A 16,446-nucleotide genomic window follows, 5' to 3' on the forward strand; every position below is an offset into this window, starting at 1 on the left:
GCCCCCCACCTTCCAGCAGGCGAGCTCCGACCAAAGGGGAAATCCCGCCTTTCTCTGCGGTTTAAATATGTAAATTGTGAGAAGCGTAATTGGTCTTAAAGACTGTCCATCAACTCAGGGTCAACCCAACACAGTAATATTCACTGAATTTAATTTCCTAACATTTCTAAAATAATAATGTAAACAAAGAAACCTCAGAGTCAGGAAGTCAAAAAAATATTCACTGCATCTATGAAAAAAACACAACAAGCACAGGACAACTTGACTATCTGAATTTAAATATCTGAAGTAGAACAAAACACAAAGGTAATAAGAAAGGGATTTATCCAGACAAATGAAAAGCATACAAAGGTATTATGCAACAGCAAGTCTTGTCTCAGCAAAGTTTTTGTCTCTTCAACTACTTTTGAGAATCTTTAAACATTAAAGAAGACCTACAAGAAATACTAAACACTCTGCCATTTTCTTACTCAAAATAGACTTTAGAAAATGAAAAACAGAAATCGCATCCTTCAATTGAAAACAATGTACTAAAAAGCAAGAAACAGGTTGAAATTCATGAAAAAAGCCCTTGGAAGTAATGAAGAACATTTGTAGAACTGTGACATAGAGTTTTACTGCTCATGGCCAGAGTGAAAATGTTTTTGATAAGGCAGCTAAAACAAAATCCAGAAACTATGGCTTTTTTTTTCTCTTCAACTCTACCACTCTCAGCATGCCTTAGCTGTACATGTACTGTAATGTTTCCTTTGAGGGTCTTTTAGATAAAGATTAGTCTCAGTGAAAGTCTCTGAAGAAATAGTACTATGTCCAAACTGAAAACAGGAAGAGAACTGAAGAACTAAAGGGAAAAGGAATTATGTTTTCCTATTTAGTACTCCTAACCTTTTCAGGCTATCTGCCCACTGATTCTGATGGAATTTTATTTCACAGTTCCTCTAGTCCCTGCTCTATCAATCCATCCTCCAAGCTCGTTATTTATTTGTATATCATCTTCCCATCTTGTCTTGGTAAGTGTCTTAAGGGCTTCCAACATGTTTAGTCTCTCCTGTTGATGTTAAAAAAGGTTGACTTTTCTCCACAAAAACCGTTCTGAAACTGCTTCTTCAATCAGACGTCTACTAGTATCAGTTCATAAAATTAGGAACACCTGTTCAATTTTGCTAATCTGTCTTTTTAAGGTTAATATCTAGTGACACTGCTTCACACTGCTGATGAAGCAACATCAGCAAACTGACTTAAGTACTGGAACTCCTCTCGTCATGGCACTGTACAGCTCTGCCTGGGCTCACAGGGGCCTCCTGGGAGGTGCAGAGAGCCCAGCTAACACCACTATTACTCCTCCAAGCACAGCATAATCTTCTGAACGTTAGAAATGGCCAGTCAGTATCCAAACCATAATAAAATGGAACCCAAGTAATAAATTGCAGATATTCCACTTGCTGCAACAAGAAGTCTTAACACTATGACATCTTTTGTTTCTAAAGTGCAACGAAAGTATCAATAAAACACATTTCAGGATATCCAGAGACCCAAAGCACGACTTACAAGAAAAACAAATGAAAATGTGCATATTAATTTTTAGAAAGCAAATGTAAAATTCTTATTTCAAAGGTGCTACATTCTCTACCAAACACATGTACAAAAGCTATTCTTACACAAAAATTGGATGGCAGATGTATTTTCTGAAGTACAGACACAGTCTTACCTGCATTTCTTGGCAAAAGGAAGCAGTTGGTCCAAAAAGAATCTGACACTGCTCATCGGCAGTGTATGTCATTCCTGGGAGCTTAGAGGGAATAATCACAGAATTGAGGCTCTGAGGATTCGTCTGTACCAGACAGTTACTGGCCTTTGACCTGGTAATATGCAGAGATTCATATGCTGAGCAATCCAAGAGTCTGATTGCCACACCAACTTAAACTTGCATACAACATTTGAAATACGTGGACAATTACAATTTTTTTATTCATCAGCATTGGGCTGCTTCTCATGTTTAAACTGATATGGCCCACTTGTTATAAGCTGATGTATTCTGTTGCACATTTGCAGAAAGATAATCTAATCTATCAACATTTCAGAAAAGTACTGGCCAACATTTTAGCATAACTTACCTAATGGATTAAGGTTTTGGTAGCCAAACATTTCAGTACACAGCATATTAATATATTGTAAATATAGTGACATATATAGAATGTGTATATAAGTATATAAAAATATAATCATATACCTTAAGACATGAAAACATAAAAATCCACATAATTGCTGGAAACAGATTTTAATAAATCTAATATTAGATTGAGATGATTTTAAATATTTTGACGGATTTTGCAAAACAAATCTCCCACAGAAGCAAAAAATATTTAAAACTTATTATTTCAGTATATTAATTGCAACTATTTGTAAATGACATACAGTAAGAGTTCTTTTCTTGAATTATATACCTGAGAAATCTTTCCAGATCTTCCCTGCTGCACTGAGACCATGAAACATCGCCAAGATTCTGTCCTTTAATCCACTCCCCAGACATGATATGGACACCATCTGCACAGGATGGGTGGTCATTGTCGTGGTTTATCCCCATGCTGAATTTTGAAGTGATTAAAAATAAAACAAAGCACAACAAATTAACAGGTTGCTTTCAGAAATTTGGAAGTTAAAACTCTTGCAAAGGGCTGTAAAAAGCTCATATATACTATGTGCAGGAACTCTCTTTTGATTATTTTTCCCATGCTGTATTTCATAGAAGTGCATGGAACCATGTGTAGAGGCCAATTCTATAATTAAAGATGAAAGTGGAGCTGCATTTATTTGATGAGAAATACTGCATTCTAATCATATTTTCATTTGCATTCTAATCATGCAGTTCAAAACATATTTTGGACAACTTTTTGAATTTTCAAAACTGTACAATTACTGCAAGTTTAATGAATACTACTTCTCTTGTAAATGGCCAACAAAAATACTGGAAATTTATTTTTTAAGATTCGTGATATTTTGGCAGTGACTCTATCTTCATTCTATATGGAACTGATTGTTTGAAATTTTACAGAACAGTAAAATTATTACTCCTTTAATGTGTAATTATTACCTCTAAAGAAAAACACCTAAATGTGTTTTCAATCTCTTGTTAAAAGTAACACTGATGAAGAAATTATATAGATTTTGATTTTAAAGACGTAGCATCCATATGCATCCCAGTGAGTTCTCATACTCAATGCACTACAATAAAAAATTCTACTAAATACCTGCTTGAAGCTGATGTTTTAACTGAAGATTCACTGTCACTCTCATTCACAGTTAGCAAACAGAGAGGAAGAAGATAAACAAGATTTTCAAAATTAGCTAAGTGGATCATGCTTGACTCGTGTTATAAGAAATAAATACACTCAGCTGTTTTTGAAGATTTACAAATGAGTATGAGATTACTCTCCAGAGTACTGGATTTAAAGTAGTGCTGGAATTTTGTAGCACTAATCTGCCCTGCAGAAAAGCAAAGCTTCACAGTTGATAAAACTCTATGCCTTGTATTGATTCTTTCACTTACAGACTGCAAAGACAGAATAAATTTGCTGTGTCTGTAGAAAAACTGGAGTACATCATGCTTCTCTTTATTTCACCACACCACAGTGGCAAATGGCAAAAAAGACCTGTCTCCCAACACTTTTATTCTCCACTCTATCCCAAAATCCATTCATGACTAGACCAAATTTTACATACATTTGCAACTTGCTTTACTTTGTGTTTACTAATGAAATTGAAATATCACGTAGGGCTTTACCTTGCCTATAGAAGTGCTCTGTGTCTTACACTGATGTGTACATCCTACAGTCTGGAGCTCTGGAACAGTGGCTTCTGCATAAATTGGATATTTTGCTATCTGTAAACAGTATAACTGAGGCAAGCAAATCTGTCTGACTCTCATCTTAGCCTCTGTCTTTTCCTGACCTGCCTGAATGGGACAAAACATCTACACAGAAGTGCCTCTGCACTTGCTTTACATTCTCCTTGCATGCCTCACATGCAGAATTTGAGATGTCTCTATCTCCGGAGTTATTTACACCTGTAGGAACTATGGAGGAAGACACAAAAAATCTAATGATACTAAACCTTGTGGACTACATAAGAAATCAATTTTGCTTATAGCTCTTTGAGTTATATGCTTCCTTAGCGCAAAAGTAGTCATTTAAAAGTACTCATTTGTCAGTATCACATATACTGTAGGATTTAAACTAAAACATTTACAACACAAAATCTTGACAAAATTTATTATACAATTGATGGCTCCCATTTATGCAGAGTGCAATTAACACATTTATATGTTTAAAACATTTTTTTAAATGAAAATTACAAAACCCCTGTAATTTCTAATTATTATTTCTCTTCACTCTGAAGAGCAATTCTTGAAGCTAGACTTCACAAAATAGTCTTTCTCTAAAGTCATCCAGAAAAATGTGTGCTGAGCTGAATCATGATCTTGACAGTTTGAAAAAACAATTACACTAGCCACCACTGCATACCTATATCAGTGTACCCACTTTTTCCAATCTACTACCACAGAAGCATTTTGTAAAGTTTATTAGCAAAAGAATTCTGAGGAAAACATTGTTTTAAAGTAAGAAGTAGTAAAAACTGTTGGACTTGTAACAGCTGTGTATATCAGCTATTTAAGCACTAATAAAAAACCTAATTCTAATAATCATCCAAGACTTTAGCTGCCCATATTTTTATAACACTTCTCCTATTCTGCTTTGACATTCAACTGTAGTTCAAAATATCTGCACTAATCCAATGGAATTCATTCCTCAATTCTCTTCACCTCCAAATTAAGTACACAGAAAAAAATCCAGAAAACAGTAAAGACAAGTATTGAAGACTTTGCCTACCTGAATGAATAGGCATTTAAAAATGCCTATTCAAAAGGTAAACGCAGGTTGTATGTTAACAACATTTAACTAAATCGCGAGACAATATCGGAGAAGTAAGCTACAGAAGCAACAGAACCTGCTCTTAAACATTCTCCGAAATGTTTTCTTCAGTAAGGTCTTTTGATCTCTTCTGTGGAATGGTAGTGGCTGCATATTTTTATCTGACCTAGTATCAATTACAAGACCACATAAAAGTCAATGCGCAGCAGAACTGACTTCTGATTTCATTTCTCTCATTACGTGTGTGGTGAAAAAAAGAAGATGAACAGTCATTGCTTTATTTACAAGAGAATGAGTAATGTAAGCATGTGTACCTACTTCTCCATTAACGATCAAGGATATAACAATATTCAATGCTTGCAGTGGTGGTCATGGTGTTTTCTAGCCTCCCTTGCTGCCCATGACAACTATATCCTTTCACTAATACAAAGGTACCACAGAAACTGTGTCTGTGTAAGGTGCTGTTCTGCCTCTTCCTATAGAATGTACTGTGCATTTAGCACATTGCCCCCTCTCCTCTCTCCCACAGCTGTGATCATTCAACCTCATACAAGAGTAAAGCAACACGATGTGCATGTGGGAAGAAGACAAAGGAGTTTGGGATTACAGGGTAACTTTGTAATAGCCTGAAAAAACACAATTAACAAAGAAGACAGTGCTGTACTTTAACCAGTACACCATGTCTATATATAGAAATAAAATATATTTTTAAGAACAGAAGTGTTATTTATTCAGTGTTACATAAAAATGCTCTACCCACTCTGGTTAAGGGCTGTATATAGCAGATAAAATACACAAGTAGGAAGCATTCTATAGAATGCCTTCCCTAAGTAAAATATTAGCAACATTTAAATTCACACTATGCAATTAAACTATATTTTAATAATCTCAATTTAAAATTATTTTGGCAAAGAGCCTTGGTCCAATAAACTCCACTAACAGTATCAGCCAAGTCCACTGAAAAAAATATTTTTTGTTTAAAAACCCTCTAAAAATTCTTTAGAAGATTATTTATGGTTTTAGTGATATCATGTATAAAGTTGGAATCATTTTTCCTAAATCTTTAGTAAGTAACTAGGAATAGTACAAAGAAAGAAACATCATTAAATTCTCTGTGTTTGGAAATCAGAATTAAGAACTCAGGCCACTGAATGTAGAAGAAAACTATTAGTTCAATATTTCAGTTAAAAAACAATTCTTTTGCAATTAACTACTGCAATTATATGTGTACAGCTGGAATCAGACAACAGCATCTCTCGTGTCATTTTAGGGAATAGGTTATATTTTTGCATTCAAAATGCATTCCCAGTGTCAACATACTGAACAAGTACGAAGTATTATAATTTAACTTGACCTTATCATAGTGAAGTATTACAAAATCAAAGCTCTTTTAAGCCTCAACAGAGGATCCTCAGTCATTATTCTATATTTAAATAAGCTAAATAAGGTTATGCACACACCTTCTTGGAAGAACTAGGTCTGCGTTGCTATTTTATATTTCTCCTCACTGTAGGACATCAAAATTATTTGACATGTGCTACTTTCATGACAACATGAATTTGCTCAGTGACCCCATATGCTTCCAGGTGAAAGCTTTTTATTATTTATTCATTATTTTATTTTTGCTTTGCAAATGGCAGATGATGGTTGTCACCATCCTATTACACTTAAAATGCAAGTAGTGCAGCTGAACAAGAATGATGCTAAAACCAGAAACAGGCTAAGAAGGGACAAAGATCAAATAGTAACAAAAACTTGATACGGGCGCAATTAATTAGGTCAGTTCAGATAGATGTGGAGAATTACTTTAGGCTTATCTGTAAACAAAAAATGAGAGAATTAAATAAAGAGAACTAGTACTGCTCAGATTTTTCCAGTCACTAACAGTGAGACAGATTAGAAAGCAAGAGATGGATTAAGAAAAGTGCAAGAGCAAGTGGTCAAGGATCCAGCACTAGAATATTCACTATAATAAATAGATTCCCAAATACTAAAAGAGCTACTTCTTCCAAGTCATATATAGAACAAAGGAACGATGAGCATAAACTGCAGATCAAGTATAATACTACTAGTATAAGCTCAGGAGAGACTGAAAATTACTAGAAAACTTTCCCTTTGTGAAGGAGAAAGTCAATCTCTGAATGCAGTAGGCAGTTTGTATCTGTGATGTGTGATGGGATCATGGTGCCATCTGATCTGTTTAAAAATTCGTTTTAGTAAAAGTGATTACTACACAGTATTTGGAAATTAACTACAATTTTTGTCCTACATATTTTTTCCATTCTGTGAAATAAATCACAAACATAACAAATTATATTACCTTGAAAATAAAAATTTCTTTTAAAAGTATTATTAATAATAGTGTTATCTTCCTTATTATTTCCACTGCTTTCTTTTTTGTCATCATTTTGTCCAACAGTATGCTAGAATGATCAAAAATTGTTAAACTGTGGACCCAGAAATTACAAGGTTTAAAAGCTTACATCAATTTTTCTAATCTGAAATTTTGCAGTATCATGAGGATGTATTTGATAAATGAAAATAACACCCCTTATGTGACTAAGAGACACTGAGACAGAAGCTATACTATTTTCTCAGTACCTTTATTGTACTTTTTCAATGAAGTGTTTTGTCACAGTGCCATTTTTATGGAGAAAAATATATAAAAAGACCAAATTAGCTGCAGTTTTTATAAGCTTTTTATATGTTGGTTTGGGGGTTTTTAATTTTAAAATTTTTTTTGTTGTTTTTTTTAAATCCCAGTTAGTGAAATAGTAAGTGTTGTATGATTTTTTTCTATGTCCTTTAAAACATATGAGGGCTTCACAGATCATTGAATAAATGGGATAAGACACATTTCAACTTGTAAATTAATTATTTAGCTGAAAGTGAAAGGCAATTGACCCAGCTACAGAAAAACTATGATGGTAAAAGGTAGAACATTATTTCTTTTGAAGAGTTTATCTTCAAAGGAAAATCTACTGAACAAGGAAATCTCAATCTTCTTGTTAATAATTAGATGATCTGAAAAATTAAAAATATATAACTATTTGCAATTATGACTTCTCTTTTGTGAATCATAAATCATTCTCCACAACGTTGGCAATTCAGATTACATTTTCAGTCTTAATTGGGTAAAAGTACCACATGCGTATTAGTATAGGGATACTAACATACACTGGATGCTACTGTCCGGCTGACTTTGCAGCTTTTGCTGAACAGCTGTTTTTTCTTCTGTATCTCCAATACTTCTACCACCATGCTCCATTATGCTGGATCTAGACAAAGATGCCACGGTCCTTTGACTGAAGTATATAAATAATTTAAAGCTTTGCTGTGACAGATGTATTCAGCATCAAAACATGAAAATATAAATTGCCCCTTGCTGAAAGTTTTTTACAGAAATCATATAATACAGGAAAAGCATTTGCTTCTGGCAAATATGACACCCATGCCACATTCTTGAGCTATTACATACTTGGGTGAAGAGCTAAAAAAAATAGTTTTCTTATAAAAAAAAAACCACTGACACTGATCTTTTGCCAACTTTTTCACAGCTCTTTTAAATGTATTAGATTATCAATTAAGCCTTTGTAGGATGTTGCCCAGTTAATAACTGTTTAGTTTACAAATGTTATCCTAAGGAAAATCTAACACAAATCCATCCTGAAACAGTATAGCCTGGCAGAAATGCGACTCTTAATACCTTGCTAGAGAAACGGTTGACTAATCTCAATTTCAAGTAAAAAATCACCATATCTTTCAAAGTTACTAAAATGCTGATGCAGTGCTTCTTCCCTGTCTCAGTGCTTCATTTCTTCCTGAGCTGTTTCTTTCTTCAGCTGTCTTGCTACCAGCAAAAGGCTTGTGATGCTTTATTTCTGCCTGGCATTGCAGTGATGTGTGAAGTGAAGATCTTTCCGTGACTAGAACTGGACCAACAAAACTAATTTTCTTTTTCATGGTTTTTAATACCAGATAAGTTTTGAGTAAGAGTAAACAGAAATGCTAAGTATGTAACAGACTTCATTATTTTTCTGTTACCTGTAATCTTAAGTGTATTTTGGTGTACAATTTTCAGGCCACTGAAGTTTGGAATGATACACCCATGTGCCCAGTAAGACCTTAAGCTGATTGAAGAAGCCTAAGTGTATGACTGTGGAACACAGTCTACTTTGATATGGATGCAGGAGAACAAGAGATTATCAACTTTTAAAGAACTTGCCCACTAAACCACGAAAAATTAATGTAAGGTAATACAGTTTTTAATGACTGATTACACAGACAGAGCTCAAAAATCAATTGTTGACTTAATTAAAATATCATCTCCATTCAGATACACAAGGCTAGAACAAAGACATTTCATATTGCAAAGTCAGGTTTAGTCTGCCTTTGTATTTCATTGAGAATATTTCTGTTGTAATTGGAAAAACTAAAAAACCAACGACACAATGCTTAATAAACATCCATGTATCACAAGTACACAATATCAGGGTCTCTTCTCCCAGGCAACTAACAACAGGACAAGAGGACATGACCTCAAGATGTGCCAGGGGAGTTCAGGTTGGATATCAGGAAAAATTTCTTCAATTAAAGGGTGGTTAAGCATCAGAACTTTATATTCATTAATACAATGACAACTTTGTTTGTATATGCTCTCAGAAAGCAAAAATCAACAGCATCTAAATTGTGTAAGTTTTGAATCTATTTGTACGATAACTTATGGGCAAGAATAATATTTGTTGTACAGATGGGAAAAAAATACAATTTTTTTTCTTTATCCTTCAAGAAGCAAAGTCTTTGGGAAAGCTATTGCTTCCATGCTGCTAAACTAGACTCTTCACAAGAGCAACTAGAATGGTTAAAGACATTACACACAAAAAAAACAAGGTAGTAGACAAATGACTTCAAGATTCAAAAAGAGTTAGTGAAAATTTTATAGAAAAGATGATGTGTTGAAAGAAGAACAATTTATGACTGGTCTGTATGGTGAGCATTTAAACTCTGTTTCTGAGGCAGTTAAGAATGAGCAAGACAAATCTCTGTGAGAGATACTCTAGATATGTTTGAATCTGCTGAAGTCCTTTCCAATAGGATCTACATTCAAATGTTTGTCTTCAAATATTTTTATATTGTCTCTTCACAAAGGTTCAGCTACTTCTAGTGTCTTCTTTGCAACTGCCAGGCCCTGGCTGGTAAACAGAGACAGTCAGAAAAACAGGCAGAAAAAACAAATGTCTCTAAAACACCACCTTACACTCTTTGGTGCGAGACCACTCTATTTCCATTTGTGACAGCTAAGGACTCTGACTCCATAATGAAGCAGGGATTAAGGTGAATGCCCTTCTGCCTCTGCATCTTTTACACTGGAGGATCCCCTTTTTTTTTTCTTTTTTTTTTCCCCAGCAGCTGCACATATATCTCTGGCTACCTATTCTTTGATTTTTGTGGTAGTCCTTCTATTTACTATCTGGTTTGTTACTAGCCTTCATGAGTTCAGATTTCTTGAAGAAATGTGTGGTTCAATCAACATCCTGTCTTTCATAATGACACAAGGTTTGATTTATTCTTTATTTCCACTTTTTAAAAATATCTATTACATTACCCACAGAGAATTGTGAGGATGTCTCTAAGGACATCCAAATGCCATTAATACTATGAGACTATGATGGCTGGGATACCATCATGATTTGTTTTTCCAAGTTTATTTGAATTAGTATGAAAGGATTTGAAAGCTCTGAAATTTCATATGTAGCCTTGTAACTTTTCTTCCCCCAGGATTTATGTATTAGCCATTTAAGTTTTACGTTCCTGCAAAATCCTTTCTCTTTCAAAGTCCAACAGCAATGCAAAGCCATGAAGATATTTCAAGTTCACAAACAAATGCAACAGGGGTTATAGAGCCTGGCCTGTCCTGCAGCCTTGGAAGAATTGCTAACAGCACCAGTGAGCTTCTCTGTCTACCTTGTTTCATGTGCTGCTTGGCATCTAGAAGACCTTAGCATGTCAAAGATAGGTTTGATTGTCTGCTGCAAGACAAAAACCTTACAACTGTGCATCTACATAAGCTTTTTGAGATCAGTAACCCACATTCTCAAATTTGCTATTGCACAATCAACACACCACTTGTAGCTTTGCAAGAATTTAATGTATCAGCATTTTTCAGGGAGCATAAAATGTTACATTTCTTGTTGATCAAGATGTCTCTCTTTTCAAATACAGTGATTCTGCTGTTAAGGTCTCTATTCTCTAAAAATATTTTTACTGTGTTGGGCATAAAGTAGTACTTACATCTGTTATTATCATACTTGTCTCAAACAATTTTCTAACTTACTCCACCAGTGAACTTATCATATCACCAGTGAACTTGATCATATTCAGTGATTGTTTCTTTCCCCTTATACTTGGAACAGAAAATAAGTCTTCCTCTACCCATTCCCTCTACTAATACCAGCAAACACTACAGCAAAAAATAGAAATAGAATGGTATGTAGCTACAAAACACAAATAATATTCCTTTTAAAGTCTTTCATTTATTGCAACTATCATGCAAGCAGGCTGGCTTACATTAACCAGGAGTTGCTTTCTGCAGTTATGAAAATGAAAAAAAAAAAAAGAAAAAACAGGAAAGATCAATTTTATGCAGCAACTTATACTTGTGTCAATCTTTATATGATTGCTCTGTATTTGCTTATTTTGCATCCAGGGGAAAAAAAAATCAATAGAAATATTTTAAATTCTGTTTTTTTCTTTCAACTAACTTCATGTTTCAACATTAGATGCTAGGATCTCCATTCTCAGAAAGCTTTGTCCTAATTTAAACCAAGTCACTTTTAATTCAGTGCTTGTCCTAAGATACCTAACCACACATTTAGCAGAACATCCCTCTCTGTTGTCTCTCTGAAACTGACATTATAATACAAAAACACAGCTACCCGGCACAGACACTGCAGACAAAAATGACAGCTAAATACATGCCTCCCTTTTGTTTCAGTTAGAAATGTTCTATAGGCATGTTCTATTTCTATAAGCATGTTCTATTTCTTTTTCTTTACAAGTAGTGAAGCCAAGAATGAAAATCAACTTTTATTAACAGTTTTTATTATTGCAAAATGAGAATTTTTCACTTTGGGTTAAAATATTTGACACTGAATGAGTTAAAACATGCAGCCCAATTGTGAAGGACAGTTTCCTTCACCTTCATTTTGCCATCCTTCTCTTCTTCTGCGAAGAAAAACAGTATTAATATTGCAATGACCAATGACTTATCTACACTTTAATGGGATCTATCCTGAGAAAGCCAAACTAAATAAGGATTCTTCCAACTTATGATCTCATTAAAATGTTTGTTGGCAGCAATTGCTGGAGTTGGGTCTGTTACACAACACCATAGTCAGAGAAGAAAAAACATCTTGGGGTACCTGTTTTTCCTCTACACAATGGCAGTCTTTCCAGTTAATCTATTTATTTTGTAGCTATAAAGATTTTTGTATTACTTCAAGTTGTAAACATTTTCTTAAGCTACATACTATATAAAGATACATGGTATTATTATTATTATTATTATTATTATTATTATTATTAACAGAAACACTATTTTCCAAATTTTTCATTTCATTTAAATTCCTTCCTTACAGAAAAAAGAAAAAATTGAAGCACACAGTCAGATTAGTCAAATTGTACTAGTATTACGTGCAAACAAATACTAGAATTTAATATCCACATACTTACTTGTGACCCATTTCATGGGCAATTGTAAAAGCGAGATTCAGACCGTTGTCCTCTGCAATTATACATTTTCGTTTTTCACTGCACATTCCACTCAGGTATGCTATACCTAGGAAATACAACCACCACATTCAATTATTTTTAGTTATCACTAACTTTACATATTATGGGATAATTAGACCCAAACAAGACTGAAACCCAGTCTTGTTGTGGTCAGAGTCATCCTAGTATATAAACAGATATGACAAAGGTTTACCTACTCATTTTGCAACCAGTGGTAATATTACCTCACAGTAATGATTACATGGACTGCAATGTATAGAAAATGCATTCCTTAAAAGCACTGCTCAGTACCTTAACGAGATGTGATAGAACACATGTATGAATGTCAGTACTGCTGTAAATGAAAATAGATGTCTACAACAATAGAGCACAAGTTTGAACAGGTGCTTCCTCTGACAGACTTAGAAGAAAAGAGTGCAAAGCACAGAGCTGTGTCCCTACACTTATCACTGCTAAGTACTGATAAAGCATTCAGCATGTTAGTGGTTTTAAAAATGTTTAGAAGAGTCAGATGTCCCAGAAGGAGACTGCAGCCTGTCAAACATATTTGTGGAGGCTATAATGCCTCTACTACATAACACCTTAGTTTCCAAAAAACCCAAAGAAGCTTCAGTGGTAGGGTTTTGAGTTCAAGTTCAGCTTTTAAAAGTAGAGTGTCTATAACTGTAAAAGCTTGAGGAATGCACAGCTTAATTTGGGTTTTAGACCACAAACACATTTAGCAGGGACAATAGTCATCACATGTCGTTTGAAAATCTGAAGCAACCAAAACACTGTTTCAAGTGTTTGGCCTTCTTCCCAGGAACTTCCTTTCAGTTGAATGGTGCCCTCCAGTTCAGCATGTTTGCTGGATATTTCCACATAAAGGTCAAGTTTGAAATGTTTGAGATTTGAATATTTGAAGTAATATTTGAAATTTCGTCATAATTATCATTCCAAGTTAATAAGATAAGTCATTCTTTTTACAGTCCAAGTATTTGTCAGTCTGTGAGCACAACACCTCACCCACAAGTAGTAACCCGATCACTATTCTGGCAGTGTTGCCCTCAAAAGAACTGGCTGAAAGCTTTTGGACACAGAACTTTTGACAAAAAAATGTTGTCCAGGACTGAACAAAACAATGATAAATTAAATTTGAATAAGGCAGATTATTTCAACTTTTACTAATTGTTTCCAAAAGAGGGAATAGCCATCTGGGATACAAAAAAAAAAAGCAAAAGGAAAAAAAAAATGTAGTCCTTCAAATGAGACCTTATGCTAAATGTAGGTATCACCGACACGAACTTGAATAAAAATAAGAGAAGAAATGCCCTGAAATGTAATGTTTTATTTCAAAAATGTTATGCTCCAATGGCTGAAATAAAAACAAGAATATTTCTAAAATCATTTTGTGCCTTGTAGTTCCACAACTGTATGCATGTTCTTCTAAGATTTGATGACCAAACTGAAAAAGATAGAAAGACTTTTAATGCTGGAGTTCAAAGTAGTACAGCTGGTAACAATACCGGAAGTGAACATCAGGGTCCTGACTTCAGCCATCATCAGCAAACTTAAGAAGTGCTCCAACAAAATAGAAAAATCACTCTTGCCAAAGACAAAACCCAATACTGCATTTTGAAGTGCTGGGAGTGATCCTTTACTATAATGCAAAACATTCCAAAATACCTTTCTTCTTGTGCCAGTTTTGGCTGTGATAGAGTTAATTGCCTTCACAGTAGCTGGTAAGGAACTATGTTTTGGGTTTGTGTGAAAAACAGTGCGGATAACACAGGGAGGTGCTCCCTGTTGCTGAGCAGTGCTTACACAGATTCAAGGCCTTTCCTCCTCCTCACACCACCCCACCACCAGGACAGCTGGGGCTGGGCAAGACACTGGGAGAGGGCACGGCCAACACAGATGACCCCAGCTGAGCAAGATATTCCACACCATGCAGCGCTGTGCTCAGCAAACACACTAGGGAGGTAGTTGCCAGGGGGCTGATGCTCAGGGACTGGCCAGGCTTTGGTTGGTTGCTGATGAGCAATTGTTTTTAGCAGCATCATTTGTCTTTCTTAGCTTTTACTTATCTCTGTTATTTTCCTTTTCATTATTATTACTATCATTATTACTGTTATTTTTATTTCAATTACAAAACTATTTTTATCTCACTCTATCCTTGCAATTCTCTCCTCCCATTTCACAGTGTGGGGAGAGAGCAAGGAGCTGTGTGGTGTTTAGTTGCCATCTGGAGCTCAGTCATGACAGTGTTGATGGCTATTCTCAGTTGGATAAAACTTACTTGCTGGAATCTACAGAGAGGGAATTCCCAAATCTCCCTCTTCCTGGTGATGCTCAGTACTAACAGAAAACTATGATAATCTCTAGTTTTCTGAAGGAAAAAGTAGTTCCCTAACTTTCTTCTGACCTCTAAAATGGCAGGTTTTCCATACAACAACATGAGTACTACCAGTTCCTGTCCACTATCCTGACTGCCCCCCCGTTTACTCCCAAAGAATTATGAATGTTTCAAGTTTTATACCTGTTCTGCAAAAGAGGCAGTCAGCAGTATTAGAAATTTTCAATAATACTCATATATTGATCACATAATACTCACGTAATGCTCATATATATCCTCATATATCATAAAAAATTATTTTCTTACTTGGAATTCTTTGAAGAAAATTGATTATGTTTGAGCTTTATAAATTTGGCAGACAAAACACAAGATTTAAATTTCATTGAGATTGATTTAGATTACTGATTCTAGAAATTTCTGAAAGCATCAAAAGCGATTAATGCTTTATGACTTCTCCCCTACTAAACAAAGTCAACCTCGTGTGTGCCAGCCACATTCAACAGCAACTATGGGGTGTAAATCAGCCAACTACTAGCTGTGAACTAGTTTCATGTCTTGTCTTTGATTATGAATTTCACATGCAGTGAAGAAGAAACTGACTTCAGCAGCTGCTCTTGCTTAGTTGTCTGTGTATTAAGTAAGAGACAGAATTCGTTCTTTGAATATATTTATGTTCACTGCAGCTTCCTGTAGTTTATTAACACATCTGGAACTGCTCCAAGGTTAAATCCACATTAAAAAAAAAAAAGAAAAAAAGAAAAAACCAACCCCCAAAACAAAAAAATCAATGAACAATTGCTCCCTTGTTATGATTAAGATACATCTAGTGAACCCCATAGCCTCAACACACTGTTTCAAATTAAAACACTTAGTATTTGAAAAGTGTTGGCTAGAAATCAGTAACTTCATCTCACTGAAAATATAAGGAAGGATCCAATTATTTATCGATAAAACCTATGTTTTGAAACAAAAAAAAAATCTTGATTGAATATATGTCAAATGCAATACATTCAAATTACTTCCCTCTGTGGATAACTTTTTCTCAAGTTAATTCAGAAGAAAATACATGCCACATCAATTAAAAGAGTAAAGCTTAACTTTATGCCTAAGAAGACCCACATAAGGGACTACATTTTCTTATCAAACATGGAAATATTCAAATTAAATACATGCTGCTTCAGAAAAGTAGAACTTTTCCCAAGTGATAGCAGTAGTTTATTACTCCTGCTGTTAGTGCTACCCATAGACATGGGCATTTCATTCTACAACCTATGATAAATATTCTTGTTTGCTAATGAACACCCTCATCAAATCGCCAACCTTCTTGTTCTTTCAAAGGAGGCACACATCTACACCCTCTCTGTTGAAAAGTGCTAGTTCAGCTGACAGGGA

General features: G+C 34.7%; 1 protein-coding gene across 1 annotated transcript in view; it reads right to left on the reverse strand.

The window, feature by feature from the left end:
• Positions 1 to 16,446, reverse strand: part of ADAMTS19 (ADAM metallopeptidase with thrombospondin type 1 motif 19) — a 145,055-nt gene that overhangs the window by 55,410 nt on the left and 73,199 nt on the right. Inside the window, exons 10-12 of the mRNA XM_017739345.1 lie at positions 12,660 to 12,765; positions 2,445 to 2,585; positions 1,709 to 1,859 (exon numbers count right to left, since the gene is read on the reverse strand). Of these exons, the coding sequence (XP_017594834.1) occupies positions 1,709 to 1,859; positions 2,445 to 2,585; positions 12,660 to 12,765 (398 nt within the window). The remainder of the gene's footprint in view (positions 1 to 1,708; positions 1,860 to 2,444; positions 2,586 to 12,659; positions 12,766 to 16,446) is intronic.

Source organism: Corvus brachyrhynchos, unplaced genomic scaffold (genome assembly GCF_000691975.1).
Source record: "Corvus brachyrhynchos isolate BGI_N302 unplaced genomic scaffold, ASM69197v1 scaffold547, whole genome shotgun sequence".
NCBI lineage: Eukaryota > Metazoa > Chordata > Aves > Passeriformes > Corvidae > Corvus > Corvus brachyrhynchos.